Raw genomic sequence first — 15603 nt, forward strand, 5'->3', positions numbered from 1 at the left:
CTCCCTTCTAGCGTGCCCACATCCCCCCACATCTTAGTGTCATCAGCAAATTTGAACAGGGTGCTTTTTACCCCCTCGTCCAAGTTACTGATGTGGGCCCGAGGACCGAGCCCTGTGGAACTGATGCGGGCCTGAGGACCAACCCCTGCAGAACCCCACTGCCCACATCCCTCCAGGTCAAAAATGACCCATCCACTACCACTCTCTGGGTGTGGCCCTCCAGCCAGTTGGTGACCCATTTGACTGTGTACGTGTCGACACCACAGTCCCGCAGTTTCCTAATGAGAACGGGGTGAGAGACAGTGTTGAAGTCTTCCTGGACTTTTGGAAGGCCTATGCCCACTGCTACCCCTGCATCTAAGGATTTGGTGACCTGGTCATAGAAGGCCACCAGGTTGGTTTGATGGGACCTGCCTCTAATGAACCCATGTTGGTTGCCTCTAAGCATAATTTCCCCTGCTGGCCCCTCGTGGACATGTGCCAGTATAATGTAGAAAAAAAACATTTAAACCTGTGTCTATGTCTGAATCATCAAATCTTTCCAAATCAATTCAATTTGGAGAGATTAAAGGGTCTCCTCATTTGATCTGGATTCAGAGATTTGGCCACCAAATAGGGCCAAATCTCCACCAAATCGAATCAGGGACTGAAGCTTTGCACAGCCCTAAAACAGGGGGCCCATGTACATGAGCACAGCTGTATGTACGCATATGGTCAAGAATATAGCCAGGCCGCACAGAGAGCAGCTCCAAGCAGGTAGGTCTATGGAAGAGAAGGGTGTAGAGGAGGGAAGGGGTGTGGGAAGGCAGATTGAGGCCCCTGTGGTGATGGAGGAAGTTGGGCAGGAGCAGGAGCTGGGGGCACTGCCCAGCCAGGGCATTGCATGTGATCCAGGGCAGGGAACAGAACAGAGCCAAAGGCAGCTTGTTCAGGGGGCATAGCTCCTCACTGCTGCCCAGGGGAAAAATGGGGGGACATGTTCCCCCATATTTGTGCACAGGGCAGATATGAGCTACTCGTTGTGGGCTTGGGGTTCTCCCTTCTGCTGCCTTTCCCTCAACAGCCCCATCCGTGCCAGCTGCACCCCCACAGCAGTGGGGGCTGTGAGTTCTCTCTCTCATTGCCAGGCAGGCAGGAGATGCATGATTGGCATGGGGCTCCCAAGTCAAAGGCATGAGGGTGAAGAGCTCTGAACACAGCCTGCATTTGCCCTCACCCCACTTGGCTCTGCTGTGGCCATGGCAGGGGTGGGAGGAAGAGGGCAACAGGGAGGAGAGGTGGGAATGTGCCACCCTATATCCCCAGCCCAGCTGGGTCCTGTCCTTCCTGGGGTCAGGTCCATTCAGCCTCCCCCACAGGGCACAGAGGCTTGCCCTGCCCCTGGCAGCAGCAGCACCAGGAGGGGAAGGGTCCTTTTCCCCTCCTGGAGTCCAGCTCCCAGGACCTGGGCCCACCTGCAGGGGAAGAGTGGTCTGGTTTCTACAGGCCTGAAATAGTCTGGTGGCCCTGTTCTCAGCAAAGGAAGGAGAGCAGGGAGCCTGGCCCAAAGACCAGCGCCCTGGGCAGCCAGGAAGGCTCACACCTTCCCCTTCAACCCTGCTGCGCAGGCTCAGGCAGCTGCCCTTTGGCGCTCTTACATGTGGTTTGGGAGTGAGGGAGGCAGCGCTTTAAACATAGTGGGTCTAGAGAGCCGCTCTAATTAAAGTGCTGCAGTGTCTCCTGTATCAGTGTCCCTGCATTTAAAAATAGTGGCAGTGGCACTTGAACAAGCTCATTTGACAAGCTTTTGTCCAAGCACCACCACTGACATTTTCAAGTGCCAGGACACTGACATATGGGATGCAGGAGGCTGCTGGAGTACATAAAAAAAAAAAAAGGTTTATTTATGTCAGTAGTTTAAAATGCCTTGGATTATTACTAAATATTGGTTATTGGATCAGCATCAAACGATGAGGTTGGTTAATAAAGGGCTAGCTGTATCAGCCAGGAAAATCTTTATTGGTGCACCCCTAAGAACTACTACACAGCCTGGTTTTAGAAGTCATCAGCACCCAAGACCTTAAGGCCTTGCTTACACAAGATACAGTGGTTCTACATACACCTAATATCTGGAACACCAGGAAAGGTTGGCTGCCAGACTGGAAGTGACCAGCATACTGTGGACCGGCAACCAACCCTTTTTCAAACTGAATATAAAAAAAAAAAAGGGGGTGGCTGATAGTCTGCAGATTGCCAGTCACTTCTGGTTTGCAGTATGCTGGTCTGTAGCTTGCTGGTCTGCAGTCTAAAAAGATTGGGAAGTACTGCTCCAAGCAAATCCTAGTCCAGTCTAAGAATTCAGCTGTGTTAGGGCAGTGGGGGCCAACCTTTTTGACAAGTGTGCCACAAAAAAAAAAAGAAAGAAAAAAACCCCACAACTCCATTAGCTCCCCAATGTCCCACTACAATTCCCTTCCCCTGTCCAATCCACAGCTCTCCTGCCGCCTGTCTTATCTCCCACAGTGCTACCTGTCTGCTCCCAGATTTGCCATATGCCATACACATAGGCTGCCCATGCCATTTGGGGCACGCATGCATAGGTTGGACACCTCTATGTTAGGTGAGAAATGTTAGGCTTTACATTTGCTTCTGAAAGTTATGGAAGTATGTAACATCAGTTTCTTAGAAATTACCAGCAGCCTTGGTCTTTGACTCAGCCAGCTCAAGATTTGTTGTACCTCTGCTACTAATTATAGGCTTGCTCTTCTTCTTGCTATCAGGTGTGCAAATCTCCAAGTCTGGACACTTTCTAGATGGAGTCTTGGCAAGGGAGCGCTTGTGTTCATTGTCCTTTGTACTTCCTGAGAATCTGAAGCAAATATTTGTTGGAAACATTTCAACAGAATAAAGACCTATCTGCAGGAAAAAGAAATGTTACTTGCTACAATACACAAACCCATACCACCTTTACCATGAATATACAATAAGAATTCCATCTGCATCAAATACTGTCAAAAGCAACAGTATTTGCAGCAATAGCACTGAAGTGTTTTCTTTCATAATGTATTATTGATAAATAATTATTCTGTAGATACAGCTTAGAGAAGGAAGGAAGCTGACAACATTAAGATGCAGATTTTCTTGGCAATAGCCAACAGATTCCTTAACTAAACAGTCATTGTACCAACAGAGGGGATGTTTTTTCTAACATTCCTTTGATGAGTAATCAAGAGAATAAAAACTTGGATTAAGTTAATTAAGGGGCAATTACAGCAAAGGAAACATGAGAATTATCACTTATACTGTGAAAGAACAATGAGCTCAAAACAGCAAGATTTAAAAGGGCCATTCCCCAAACACTAAAAAACCTGGTATATGTCAAATTTTAAGCCAAGTACCAAAGATTTCTAATAAAACTATCAAAGTGGGAGTGGCACTGCTTGACTGGAATATAACATATACAATCCATATCATTCAAAGAATTTCAAAGAAAGATTCAGGCAACTACAGATCTGGAACTATGATCTGAATAGTAGAAAAGGCTTTAGAACAAGTATTGAATAAATATCCACAGGTAAGTCGCAAACGGTAAAAAAATTAGGGGTACACTGATAAAGATTTTTGGGGCCGATACCAATAGCCGATTTAAGGAAGCGTAACTGACCAATACTTATCTGATTTCCGATACAGCTGCCTCCAGCAGGTAAGTCCAGTGTGGTGGAAGGGGATGGGGGAAGCAAGGGCAGCAGATCAATGCCTCCTATGGTGAGGGATGGGGCAGGGGCGGAGCCACAGCTCGTGGTTGGGGGAGGTGGCTCCCACTGATGCTTGCACCCCGGGAGGGCACTGGTGGGGAGCTGGTGGCAGTGGTGCTGGGAGAGGAGCGACAATGAAATTTGGGGTGGATGCAGCATCCTCTCAGTGCCAACAGCACCCGCTCCAAGCCCAGCCCCCACTGAAAAAAGCCCCGCTGCAGCCCGCTCTGCCCCATGTAGATCCAGGGAGCACACAACCCCTGTGCCCTCCCAGGGTGCAAGCAACAGTGGGAGCTGCCATGAGCCATGGCTCCACGGCTGCCATGAGCCACAGCTCTGCCCCGCCGCACCCCTCACTGCAGAAGGCATTGATCTGCACCCCAGTTTGGCACCTGGGGCAAAGCCCATAGCCGCCAACCCACCCCCTCACTGTGGAAGGCGTTGATCTGCACACTCCCCCTCCCCCCATGCCCCTTCCCTTCCACCACATTGGACTTACCAGCTAGAGGCAGCTCTTGACGCTGCCCAAGTGCTGTGCTGTGGCTGCGCACAGCACGAGCACTTATTGGCCAAATAACTGGCCTGATATGGCCAATTTTCTTTATATTGGTACCAATCCAATGTCAGATTGATGTATTGGTGTGCCTATATACAAAATTCAACCTAAATTTATCACAGAGGCAGATCATGCCGGACTGACCCAATATTTTTGTTTGGCAAGATATCTTTAAGAAAAGAGAAAAAAAGGAAAGAAATCAGTTAAGGAAATACAGAATATACAGTCTATCTAGTTTTCAACAAACCATCTGAGAGAACATCACATAGGGAATTACTAGTAAAATTAGAGAAAATGGGGATTAGTACAAGAAGGTAGGCAAACAATAGGTTATGTTGAAAGGAGAACTATCAGGTTTGGAGGGCGATTACTAATAGGAGTTCCATAAGCACTGCATGTGTACCCAACTTTAAATGACTTTGCCACAAGAACCAGAAATATATTAATGACTAGGGTTACCATATTTCCAGCTGCCCCTCACTCCCAACCCGCAACACCTCCCCCTCCATCCCTGCTGCTGCCCTTCGCTCCAGACCCACAGCCCCATTCCCCCCACTCCTGCAAGCATCGCCCAGCTGTTCCACCCTTGCAAGCACGGGCAACAGTGCAGCCCAGCCATGCAGGTCCCTGCTTCCCTTCCCCTGTTCCCTCCCCCACTAGAGAAGCAAGTGCCTCCCCTGCCTGCTGCAGCCAGCGTGGGGAAAACTTCAGCGCTGAACAGAGCACAAATCTGAAATCTTGGACAGTTGTTGATATTTTAAAAGCCACTGAGACGGAGCTGGGAAGACCCAAAAAGAGGATATGTTTGGGAAAGCTCAGATGTATGGTAACACTACTATTGATGTTTGCTGACAACAGATTGGGAGTTATCATCAGTACAGGAGAGGATCAGATGATTATACAGAAATAATTGGTAGACCTTAACTACTAGTGTAATTATATTTGGGATTAAATTTATAGTAACAGATAGAAGGTCATGTACATGGAAATTAAAAACAATAGTTACCACAATTAACTGAGGCCTCATCAACTGGAGATAGCAAAAAAAAGATAATGTATGTATTAACCATTAACAGGATGACTGAGCAAACACATGATGCATGGGGTAGGGGGAGGGGAGGAAATCAAATATAATCCTACTGTGGATAATTCTGGTCACCCATATTCAGTAAGGCAAAGTCAAACTGGAAAAAGGACAGAAAGAGGTTACTAGGATAATTAAGGGAAATCCAAGAACCTATCTTATAAGAGCAGGGTAGAATATCTTTATTTGTTTAGTTTAGCAGTTTAAGGCTGAGAGGTACAATTAATTACTCTCTAGAAATTTATTGAGGAAGTTTACTCTTTCCCTAACATCACAGATGGAAAAGAAAATAACTCTTTAAGATAAGGATAATGCTGGTAGGAGAACATACAGCTACAAAGTCACCATAAATAAACTTGGACTAGGATTTAAATCATCACAACATACAGGTTGAGCAGCCTTCTATAAGAAGTAGTGCAGAGCAAACACCCTAGGTTTTAAGATGAACATAAACAAGTTTATGAATGGGATTATATGATGTGGTTGCCTGCAGCTGCAGGAAACTAGGCTTGATAATCCAGAAGGCACTTCCAGTCCCACGTCGTTTGTGCTTGTAATTAGGAATATGGTCGGTTAAACCAAAAGTAAGTGTTAATTACTCTTACATTTCTCAAGCTTATCGAATATTTGACTATTTTTATTTCCTTTTTTACCTGACGTTCATTTTCTTTGTTGAGAGGACAGAATGGTTGCATGAAGATTTCCTTGATAAAACGCTTCGACTTGCAGTGCTTAGAGAGTTGCATGGTGAATACTGCAGGTTACCAGGAGTACAGGTAGCAGAGAATCTGCCCTTTTGGGGACGTGGGCTAAATAAAAATTTTCTGCCACTTGAACCTGTCTAGAAACAGAAAGCAAAAGTAGAGATGATTCACTTTAAAATTTTGTTTAGCACATTTGGAAAGGATTTAATATTTGCATCGGTAATGCTGCCTGTAGAGCTGGAGCAACAGAAACTAAATCAGAAGGACACACCCATCTGGCTTTATGCAGTCTACACTTCAAAAATAAAAGGTATGATACTTAATGGAACTAGAAAAACAAGGTTATTTGAGAAGCCCTCACCTTGGTACTGCAGTGTGGGGTTCCTTTTTCAAATGCCTTTTGATGGTTAAATTTGTTAGCCAGTACCTGCCAAAACAACAAGAGGTCTTAAATGTTCAACTCATTCTTTCTTTGTCAGTGAAGTATAACCTTCAGAACAATTTATTTTCTTTTCATTGGTATACACTTCTGTGAACATGCCTGCAATGAACCTGGAAGTGGCACCATTTTGCTGATCCCACATGTACACAGTTAAAACACAGGATCTGAGATGAGAAGCATCACCTCCCTGGATTTTAGAAAACTCTATGGAGAGAAATGATCTTCTAATCAATCTTTACCTTGACCTCATTGATAGAACTGCCCAAGTTTTCAAGAAGTTTATTTTTCCTCTCAATGTAGTCATCAATAGACTCCATTTTCTTGAAATGAGCCTCATGCAGCTTCTTGAAATCTAAAAAGGTTACCAAAATAACAAAGAGAAAACTTAGATACCCTCCAAGGCCTGAGAGTACAGGTCATGAGCGTCAGGCCTAAGAAATAATTGTAAAGAATTACAGAAAAAACGGAATAAAGTAAACCTTGTCCATGGATAGACAGGTACAGACTGTGGAGATTTTTGCCTCCATGTGTAGCAGCCCTCTTCCTTGGTTCTCCCAAGTGCATTTTAACAGCCCCTACATTAGTGGGACATTGACAGCTCTTGTCCCCTGCAGGCTTAGGATGTTGGTGGGAGCCCTGGGCTAGAAGGGCAGGGACTGTTCCAGCCACCAGAAGCCCCAGGGAGGGGCTGCATTTGCTGGATGCCTGGCTCCGCGGGGCCCCCCACAAAGCACAGGGCCCAAGGCAGTTGCCCTGATTCGGATCATGACAGCAAGGACAGAGCGGGAGGGCAAGGCTAGAGCCGCTGGCCTTTCCACTCCTCTCCCCTCAGCTCTGCTCCTTGGAGGCAGCTCTGCTCCCCAGCTCTGCTCCTTGCAGGCTGGAACTCTGCCAGCCTGCAGAGCTCTTTCCAAAACTGCAAAATCTGCAGGTTTCTCCATTAAAATGAGAAATCCACATTTTTCTCTGGTAAAGGGGGAAATCTGCGTTTTTCTGTTTTTCCCCGGAAGATGGAAAACCTGGATTCCTGGTCATAAGTGTAGGGCTAATTAGCAAATAGATCCTTTATGGGGGTGCACGTATCTGGAATACACACAGAGTAGTGCTGAGCTGTGCGGTCACCATGACTTGAAATGCTGTTGACTCCGCTAGGGCCCAGCCCAAAGAACTATATGGGAATCCATGAACCTCTTGGGTTTGGACTAATATGATGATGGGCTACGCTACATCTACGACAGCCTCCCAATGGATCATGAATGCCACAGGCCCCCAGCGGCTAGGGGGCACAGCAAGCTCCTGCAGGTGGCGGTGGCACTGTTGGCAGCGGGAGCGTGTCAACAACAAGTGGAGAGCTCCCACAGGCAGCCTCTGTTGGTGGTGGTGGGGAGGTGAGCACTGACTAGCGGTCAGCAACCACCTGCAAACACCACCAGCAGCATCAGTGGTTGCCAACGGCAATTGCAGTCTGCCTGCAGATGGCAGTCTCAACTACATAAGTTATGGTGATGGGGGATTGCTCCCAGGCTTCAAGGTTTCCAGCCTTGGGGCTTGCACAAAAGATACTCCTAAATGCATGGCAGTCTGAAGAGTCTGGGAGGTAGGATACTTGCCAGTGGTAGTGTCACAGACTCGAATGGATCAAGCTCTGCTCATTCAATAGAATGAGGAACTAATTTGGCCCAAGCCATGAAGTTAAAAAAAACCCAAACAACCCCCCCACACACACAAAAATACCTGTGCTAAGACTGGTAGCAGTTACCAAAAAAGGTAAAAAGCATCAATTCTGGATTAACTAAATCTGTAGATATCATACACAAATTACTACAGGTATGTCTAATTCAAGGTTAATGTTTTCTTCTCACAAAGCTGCTTATCTCTTCTTGGTGCTTAAGGATTGCGGGGGGAAGAAGTTGGTGTAGGGGGTGGAAACAGAGGACAAGGAAACCAGCTGACTTACCCAGATTCAAATTTCCCTGATATAACAGTAGGAAAGGAAGAAATTCAAGGCAAGCCTCCAATAATTAGATTCTGTACCTGGAGAATTATGACAATATTTATAACATTTTCTAGATATAGAATCTAATTATTGGGAGCTTGCCTCATCCTGTATTTAGGGTCATCTTATATTTGAGTAAATGTGATAAAAAATAACATACTGGAGCTGGGACAGGTACACTTTTGCTTTATGAAATAGAACAGGAGTTTTACCCCACCTAACCTCTGCTTATTTTCTTAATTATATACATATACAAATGTAGACACATACATATACACATGTGTGCATGTGTTCAAGAGAAATAATACTCTATCATATGTATCTGGTCTCTTATACAATAAGATAGTGGTTGGCAATGTTTTTGGGCAGTGCCATTAATACCTACAACCTAGACTTGTAAGATGGTGTGCTGGGGCAGATAGTGGGGGAGCCATAGGGGCCTGATCCTTGTTGGGGCAGTGCAGTCCCAGCCCCTTCCCTGCCATCCACCCTGATGCATGTGTGCCAAACAAAATGCCTTCATGTACCATGCTCTGGCATCTATGCCAGGGGTTACCTACCCCTGCAATAAGAAATTCATTGAAGAAATAAGCTAGTGTCCTTTCATACATAAACAATAAGCCTATTTTTAGAGCTTGCAAAAATAAAGAATAGCTTACTTGGTGTGACTGATTTCATCCCTTTTTTCCCAGACTTAGACAGACGGCTAACATGTAGAGGGATCTGCCCACCTGCAGGATGGGATGGAAGAGCATCATCTGTTGTAAATCACATTAGATGAAATTGTTAGAAACACTGGAAAGTGAGCTACTGCCACTGGAACCCAAGTTGGTTTTTTTTGGCTCCATGAACTTTTGAAAGCATGCATGTCAAAAGGTATTCATTCCTTTAATAAGTGGTGCTGTACTTTGTGGAGATGAGACTGTGATGTTCCGTGTCTAATCTCCCAAGTGGGTACAGGACTAATAGAATGCCTTTGCCAACTGTCAGATCAACCTAGGATCTCCAAATGAAGCAGGATTATTTCCTTCTTCTGGAAGAACTATTACTAGTGGTGATACCAGCTCTTACTAGTGGAAAGTCTCTTGGCTGTACAAGTGTGCCTGACAGTCCTTGCAATTCAAATGTAGCAGTATTTTGCTTATGCGCAAGAAGGAAGATTAAAGTAGCCATTGGACATCACACTTCCAACCCAACCCAATTTAGGTAGATCTTTAGTTACAAGAAAGTTGAGAACCACTAGCCTAACTAAACATTTCTTCCATTCTCATAACCTGCCCGGCAACTCAGATTTTCTTTATAATGAACAAAAAAACCCCAGTTCATATATCCACATTTTAAAGATGCATGTCCCTTCAACCTTCTTCCATGGCACAACTTTTTGGGCTATCAGCCCACACATTTAGCAATACATGGACCATGTATTTACAGACATGTTAAAACCTAAAGGTTTGTTTGAAGTACCCACAAAGTAAGACTTTACAGGAATTGAAAGTAAGGAGAAACTGTAACAGGAACCATCTTCTTCTGTTGGCTTTACATTGTGCTCATTCCTGCCTTCTCCAGAGTTTTGTTCTTACCTGACACTTCATTTTGGAGTATTTTCCGTCCCATGTCAGCTTTACCTGGGGGTGTTTCATTTTCTTTCATGTCTGAAACATTCTAAAGTTTAAAAATATTTTGTTAGACCACCTAGTCAAGATATTCTGTTTGTTATTTGAGGAGAAATCTACTTTGGAAAAAGTATAGATACAGCCTTCTGGTGGACAGGCAGCTTATACACAGTATCCACTGGTTATTAGAAATCAACCACATATTAGCATTATGACCTGTAAAAGAAGGTTCCAAAAGAACCGTCTTATAGGACTTTTACACTGCTTATTAGAATCTTACTTTAGAGAATCAGTTGCTTATTAATCATAATCAATGAAGTTTGAAACTACACACTGTGTACAATTTTCTCTCCACTTACTATTAGAATCAAGTCCAGACATACATATGTTTGTTGCACAGCTAGATTGCTATGCAATAGCTAGTGATTACTGAGTATGTATGAATTATGGTGTCTGCATAGACTTTTTACTTTCTTTACCTTTCCTTCCTTATTAGAATCAAGTGGTCTGCCTGATGAGATTCTAATAAAGAGGTGGACGCTAACATCAAAAAGCCGTGTTGTCAGCATGGCTTAGAAAAATTTGGCAAAACAAAACTTTAGGTGCATTTTTTTGGCCTTTACTGTCAGGGAAACATTCTCTCCAGTTGACAGTTATAGCAACAAAAGTCCTAGTTAACACTAGGACTTTCCATGCCCATTTATCACAATATAACAGGTATTCTCCTACCTACCCCTCCTTTAATAAATTTCACCTGCCAATATACAAGGGAAAACATACAAAGTAGATCAACCATATATAAAAACTTCCTAGATGGAAGGAATTGTTTGTTTCAATTCTATCAATTTTAAAATGTTAATATTTCACAAAGAACATCTAGTGTCATGACTTAACTGAAAATATCCCTTTAATCCAGTGATACCCAGCCTTCTGGCACCATGGGTTGGAGGAGTGGCATAGCATGGGAGAGCGTACCAGATTCCATACAGGGTCAGCAGATGAGGCTGGTCTGCAGGTACAATCCAGTGTGGCAGCCTAACCCCACATGCCCAATTATAGCCATGTTCCTGCACATTGGTCCAATCTAGCATGCAGGGCCACATCATCCAGCCCATGGGACTCCCCACAGGTCCAGAAATTTGGCAGCAGGGGTGCAGCAATTAAACACTGCCATCACTCCCCTTGCTGCCAAATCTGTAGGCCTATTGGGAGCCCCACAAGCTGGATGACACTGCTCCATGGGCCAGATTCAGGCCATGGGCTGGAAGTTGAGCACTACTGCTTTAATTTCTTTTTTAAACTGACCAATATTCTTAATATTTATGTTAAAGTGTGCAAATCATCTTCATCAGCTATATCAATGATTACCCAATCCTGGAATACTTAAGGTTATAACGTTATTTTAATTAATTGGATTGCAAGATTTGAAGTTCTGCTGGCTACCTTTGAAACAGGAGTTCTGGCAAGCTGCAGAGGCAAAGATAAAAGCATGAAAATTAACATAACTGAGTAACTGGCTGAAAGGCAAGCCCACAAGCAGCATACTACTGGATGTACCAGAACAATGGAGTTCCACTTTTATATTGGAACACTAGGAGAATTTGCAATACAGATGTGGGAGAGAACACAAACTCTTAATGCATTCTAAAAGAGCAAAGCACAGGGAAAATATCTTATAAGGGATAGCACAGGAGAAAATCCTATAGGATTAGTTGCTGCCCTGCCTATCAAAGTACATGAGAAGGAAAGTCTCAGCACTTACAGGACCAAAATAAAGGAATAACAGGGAGCATGTACACAATCACTCTATGGCAATGTAGCAACATGCTAGTGGCATAGCAATCATGTGGATCTACACATGATCGCTGGCTACGCTTCTATAGTGGCACCCTACTACAGCGACGTAGGTGGTGAATCTAACCATGCACTGCCCATATGCTGCAGTATGGACAGCTCCTGTGCTGTTTTAGTACTTCCCCTAAGCCAATAAAACACTGCGTAGCACTAACATCGCCGTATGGCAACATGTAGACATGCCCAGTGTCCCAACAGCTTTGCTGTAACTTGACCTGGAATAGTGTATGCAGTTCAGGTCCAGGCTACAGTTTGAGCAGAAGATGGATCATTTTATTACTCATAAAATTAAAATTTAAAAAGTTAATAACTTAAGTAAAAAAAACAAGTTGTCAGCCTTAGGGAAAACAATGGCCATGTTAAGAAGGGAGATTCTTAAACAATAAATACATACATAAATAAAAACAATGGTACTGTTTTGATACTTGTTAGTCACTGCTGAAAACATTTGCAATCAAACAGAAAAAGACCATTAAATTCTAAAGTTTCTTTAAATTCAGCCAATGTATAAGACAAAGCTAAAAACTTGACCACATTAAAGAATTAAAAAAAGAAAATCAGTTTGACCTCAATCCCTGGGAAGATTTTGGAAAAAATTATCAAATAAGCCATTCTTGATGGGTTAACAGAAAACAACATCCTGAGGGATAGCTAGCACAGGTTTGTTGCGGGTAGATCTTGCCTGACCAATCTCATTTCCTTCTATGACCAGGTGATTTATCACCTGGACAAAAAGGAAATAGGTTGATGTCATATATTTGGACTTTAAAAAAGCCTTTGACCTGGTATTCCACGATGTTATAGTTTCTAGGGTTGGAAGGGACCCAAGTAGATCTAGTCCGACCCCCTGCCATGGCAGGAAAGATTACTGGGGTCAAACAACCCCAGCAAGGTGTTCATCTAACCTCCTCTTAAAAGACCCCCAGAGTAGGAGCCAGCACCACTTCTCTTGGAAGTTGGTTCCAGATGGAAAAACTAGGCAACTGCTGCCTCTACTACTCCACAGTCCGATGGATGGGGAACTGGCTCCGAGGTTGGACCTAGAGAGTCGTAGTTGACAGAACCGAGTCAACATGGCACTCAGCAACCAGTAGTGTCCCCCGAGGTTCCGTTCTCAGACCTGTACTCGTTAATGTCTTCATAAACCATTTGAATGCTGGTGTCAGAAGCGGACTAGCTAAGTTTGCTGACGACACCAAACTTTGGGGAACAGTGTCTGTCCCAGCCGCCAGCAGAGGGTTTGGGATTGAGAGTATGGTCAGGGATAGAAAGCTAAGAAAGGCTTATTGACTTAACAAAAACACAACTACGCATAGTATACTAAGACAGATAAATGACAGACAATAATAATTCACGTCGACAACTTATCAGTAGTCCCCTCTGATGCCTGATGTATGAAAAGTTTCTCTTTACACAAAGCTCAGCAAAGTCAAGCGTCCCTAACCAGCGCTGATACCGGGAAGGACTCTGGTATTCAGTCCTTGGGCTCCTCGAGATCCATGGGCCCACTGATCCAGGTCAACAGCTAATTAGTCCCTTTCACAGAGCTATATCTTCCTTCTGAATGATTTCCATGTGTGCCAGCCAATTTATAACTTCTGAACTATGCTGATAACTTACAGCCATTCAGATTCTTTTTACTTCAACTGTCCTTAGACTGACCAATAACAGTACAAGCTTTGCGTTCCTTCGAGAAGGTTAATTTTAATTATGCCACACGGCCTTATTGCTTCAAGGCTTTGCTAAATGTACTAGGCCTTACTTTATACAAGGCCTTACTACATCTTAAAAACTTTAATTAGGCTCTTAGCAACAACATATAGCTTACTATCTGAACAAATGACAGAAAAACACTTGATCTAATCTTCACAGAGCCTTCAGCAAGCACTTTTATCACACAGACATAACTGCAGCTGTCACAAGTGTCCACACTTAAGAATAGGCTGGTGATCCAGACCAACCTCGATAGGCTTGCAAGTTGGGTGGATGAAAACCTGATGGCATTCAGTATGAAGAAATGCAAGGTGCTTCATCTCAGGAATAAAAATCCACATCACACTTACAGGTTTGGCAATGCTACACTTGCTACCACCATGCCCAAAAGAGACTTGGGGTTCATGACTGACCACAAGATGAACAGGAGCCACCAATGCGATACCACAGCTGGCAAAGCGAACAAAACTCTGACTTGCATCTACCGATGCATCTTGAGCAAGATCCAGGAAGTTATCCTCCCGCTGTTCTCGGCCTTGGTGAGGCCGCAGCTGGAGTACTGCATCCAATTCTGAGCTCCGCAATTGAGGAAGGATGTAGAGAAGCTTGAAAGTCCAGACGAGAGCCATGCGCACGATCAGAGGTCAAGAGAACAGGCCTTATGAAGAGAGACCGTTAGCCATGGGACTCTTCAGCCTGGAGCAGCGCAGGCTTGGGGGTGACTTGGTGGCAGCCTATAAAGTACATAAAGGGTTTGCATCAGGATCCGGGGAAACGTCTGTTCACCAGAGCACCCCAGGGGCTGACAAGGTCCAACAGTCACAAACTCCTTCAAGACCATTTGAAGCGGGACACAAAGAAAAACTTCTTTACTGTCCAAGCCCCCAAAACCTGGAACAGACTCTCCCCAGAGGTGGTGCAAGCACCTACTATAGACACTGTCAAGAAACATTTGGATGTTTATCTTGCTAGGATCCTTTGACCCTAGCTGATTTCCTGCCCCTTGGGCAGGGGGCTGGACCCGATGATCTTACAAGGTCCCTTCCAACCCTAACATCTATGAAATGAGCTAGGGTTTCTACAGCGATAGAACTTTTGGAATATATATATATATTTATTCCTATTGTTGCTAAATATAGACTTTAATAGAGCACTCTTCCGAGACATGTATTTTAGGGGTGCACTGATAAAGATTTTTGGACCGATACCGATAGCTGATTATTAACCAGCCGTATCAGCTGATACTGATCCGACTGGCAATGTGCAGCCTGGCAGCTTGGACAGCAGCATCCGGTCGGTAAGTCTATGGGGGGTGGGCTGGGGGGGCCCCACAATGATGGAGGAAGTGGGGCTGAGGCAGGGGTAGGCGCTGTGCAACCAGGGCAGGGCACGGGACAGAGCTGGTTGTGTCTTATCCAGGGGGCACAGCAGGGGGGTAGTTCCTGCCACCACTGTGTACAATGCCAGGGGAGGCATGGTCCCCAGATCTGTGCACAGAGTGAGGGTGGGCTACCACTGTGCTTCGGGCCAGGGCTATGCCAGCCTCTTCCTGGTGGGGAGGTCAGGCCAGGGTTGTGCTTGGGGTGGGTGGCACTGGCACTGGGAAGGGCTATGAGGAGGCTATAGTGAATTTTGGAGTGGCTGTAGTCCTTCCCCCAGTGCCACTGCCTCCCAACCCTGCCCACCTCAAGCTCAGCCCCTGCCTGGCCCTCATTTGCCCTCAATCTCCGCTCCCCCCCACGTCCCTTTTCATGCTGCTCTCGGCTGGTCTGCTCACAACTCACCAGTCACACGCTGCTCTCCATGCTTCCAGGCTGTACTCCTGGGTGCATGCATTTATTTGTAAAATTATCAGCCACATCAGCCAAAAAAAAAAGCTGATTGCCAATAATGTCAATTTTCCTTTT

At 44.9% G+C, this 15603-nt stretch overlaps 1 protein-coding gene across 1 annotated transcript in view; it reads right to left on the reverse strand.

The window, feature by feature from the left end:
* The window catches only part of NUSAP1 (nucleolar and spindle associated protein 1), a 40486-nt gene that overhangs the window by 6670 nt on the left and 18213 nt on the right, over positions 1–15603 (reverse strand). Inside the window, 6 exon segments of the mRNA XM_019551207.1 lie at positions 2673–2848; positions 6028–6215; positions 6440–6505; positions 6760–6872; positions 9176–9274; positions 10097–10178. Of these exon segments, the coding sequence (XP_019406752.1) occupies positions 2673–2848; positions 6028–6215; positions 6440–6505; positions 6760–6872; positions 9176–9274; positions 10097–10178 (724 nt within the window).

The sequence above is a fragment of the Crocodylus porosus genome, unplaced genomic scaffold, assembly GCF_001723895.1.
Source record: "Crocodylus porosus isolate Cpor-Errol unplaced genomic scaffold, CroPor_comp1, whole genome shotgun sequence".
Classification (NCBI taxonomy): domain Eukaryota; kingdom Metazoa; phylum Chordata; order Crocodylia; family Crocodylidae; genus Crocodylus; species Crocodylus porosus.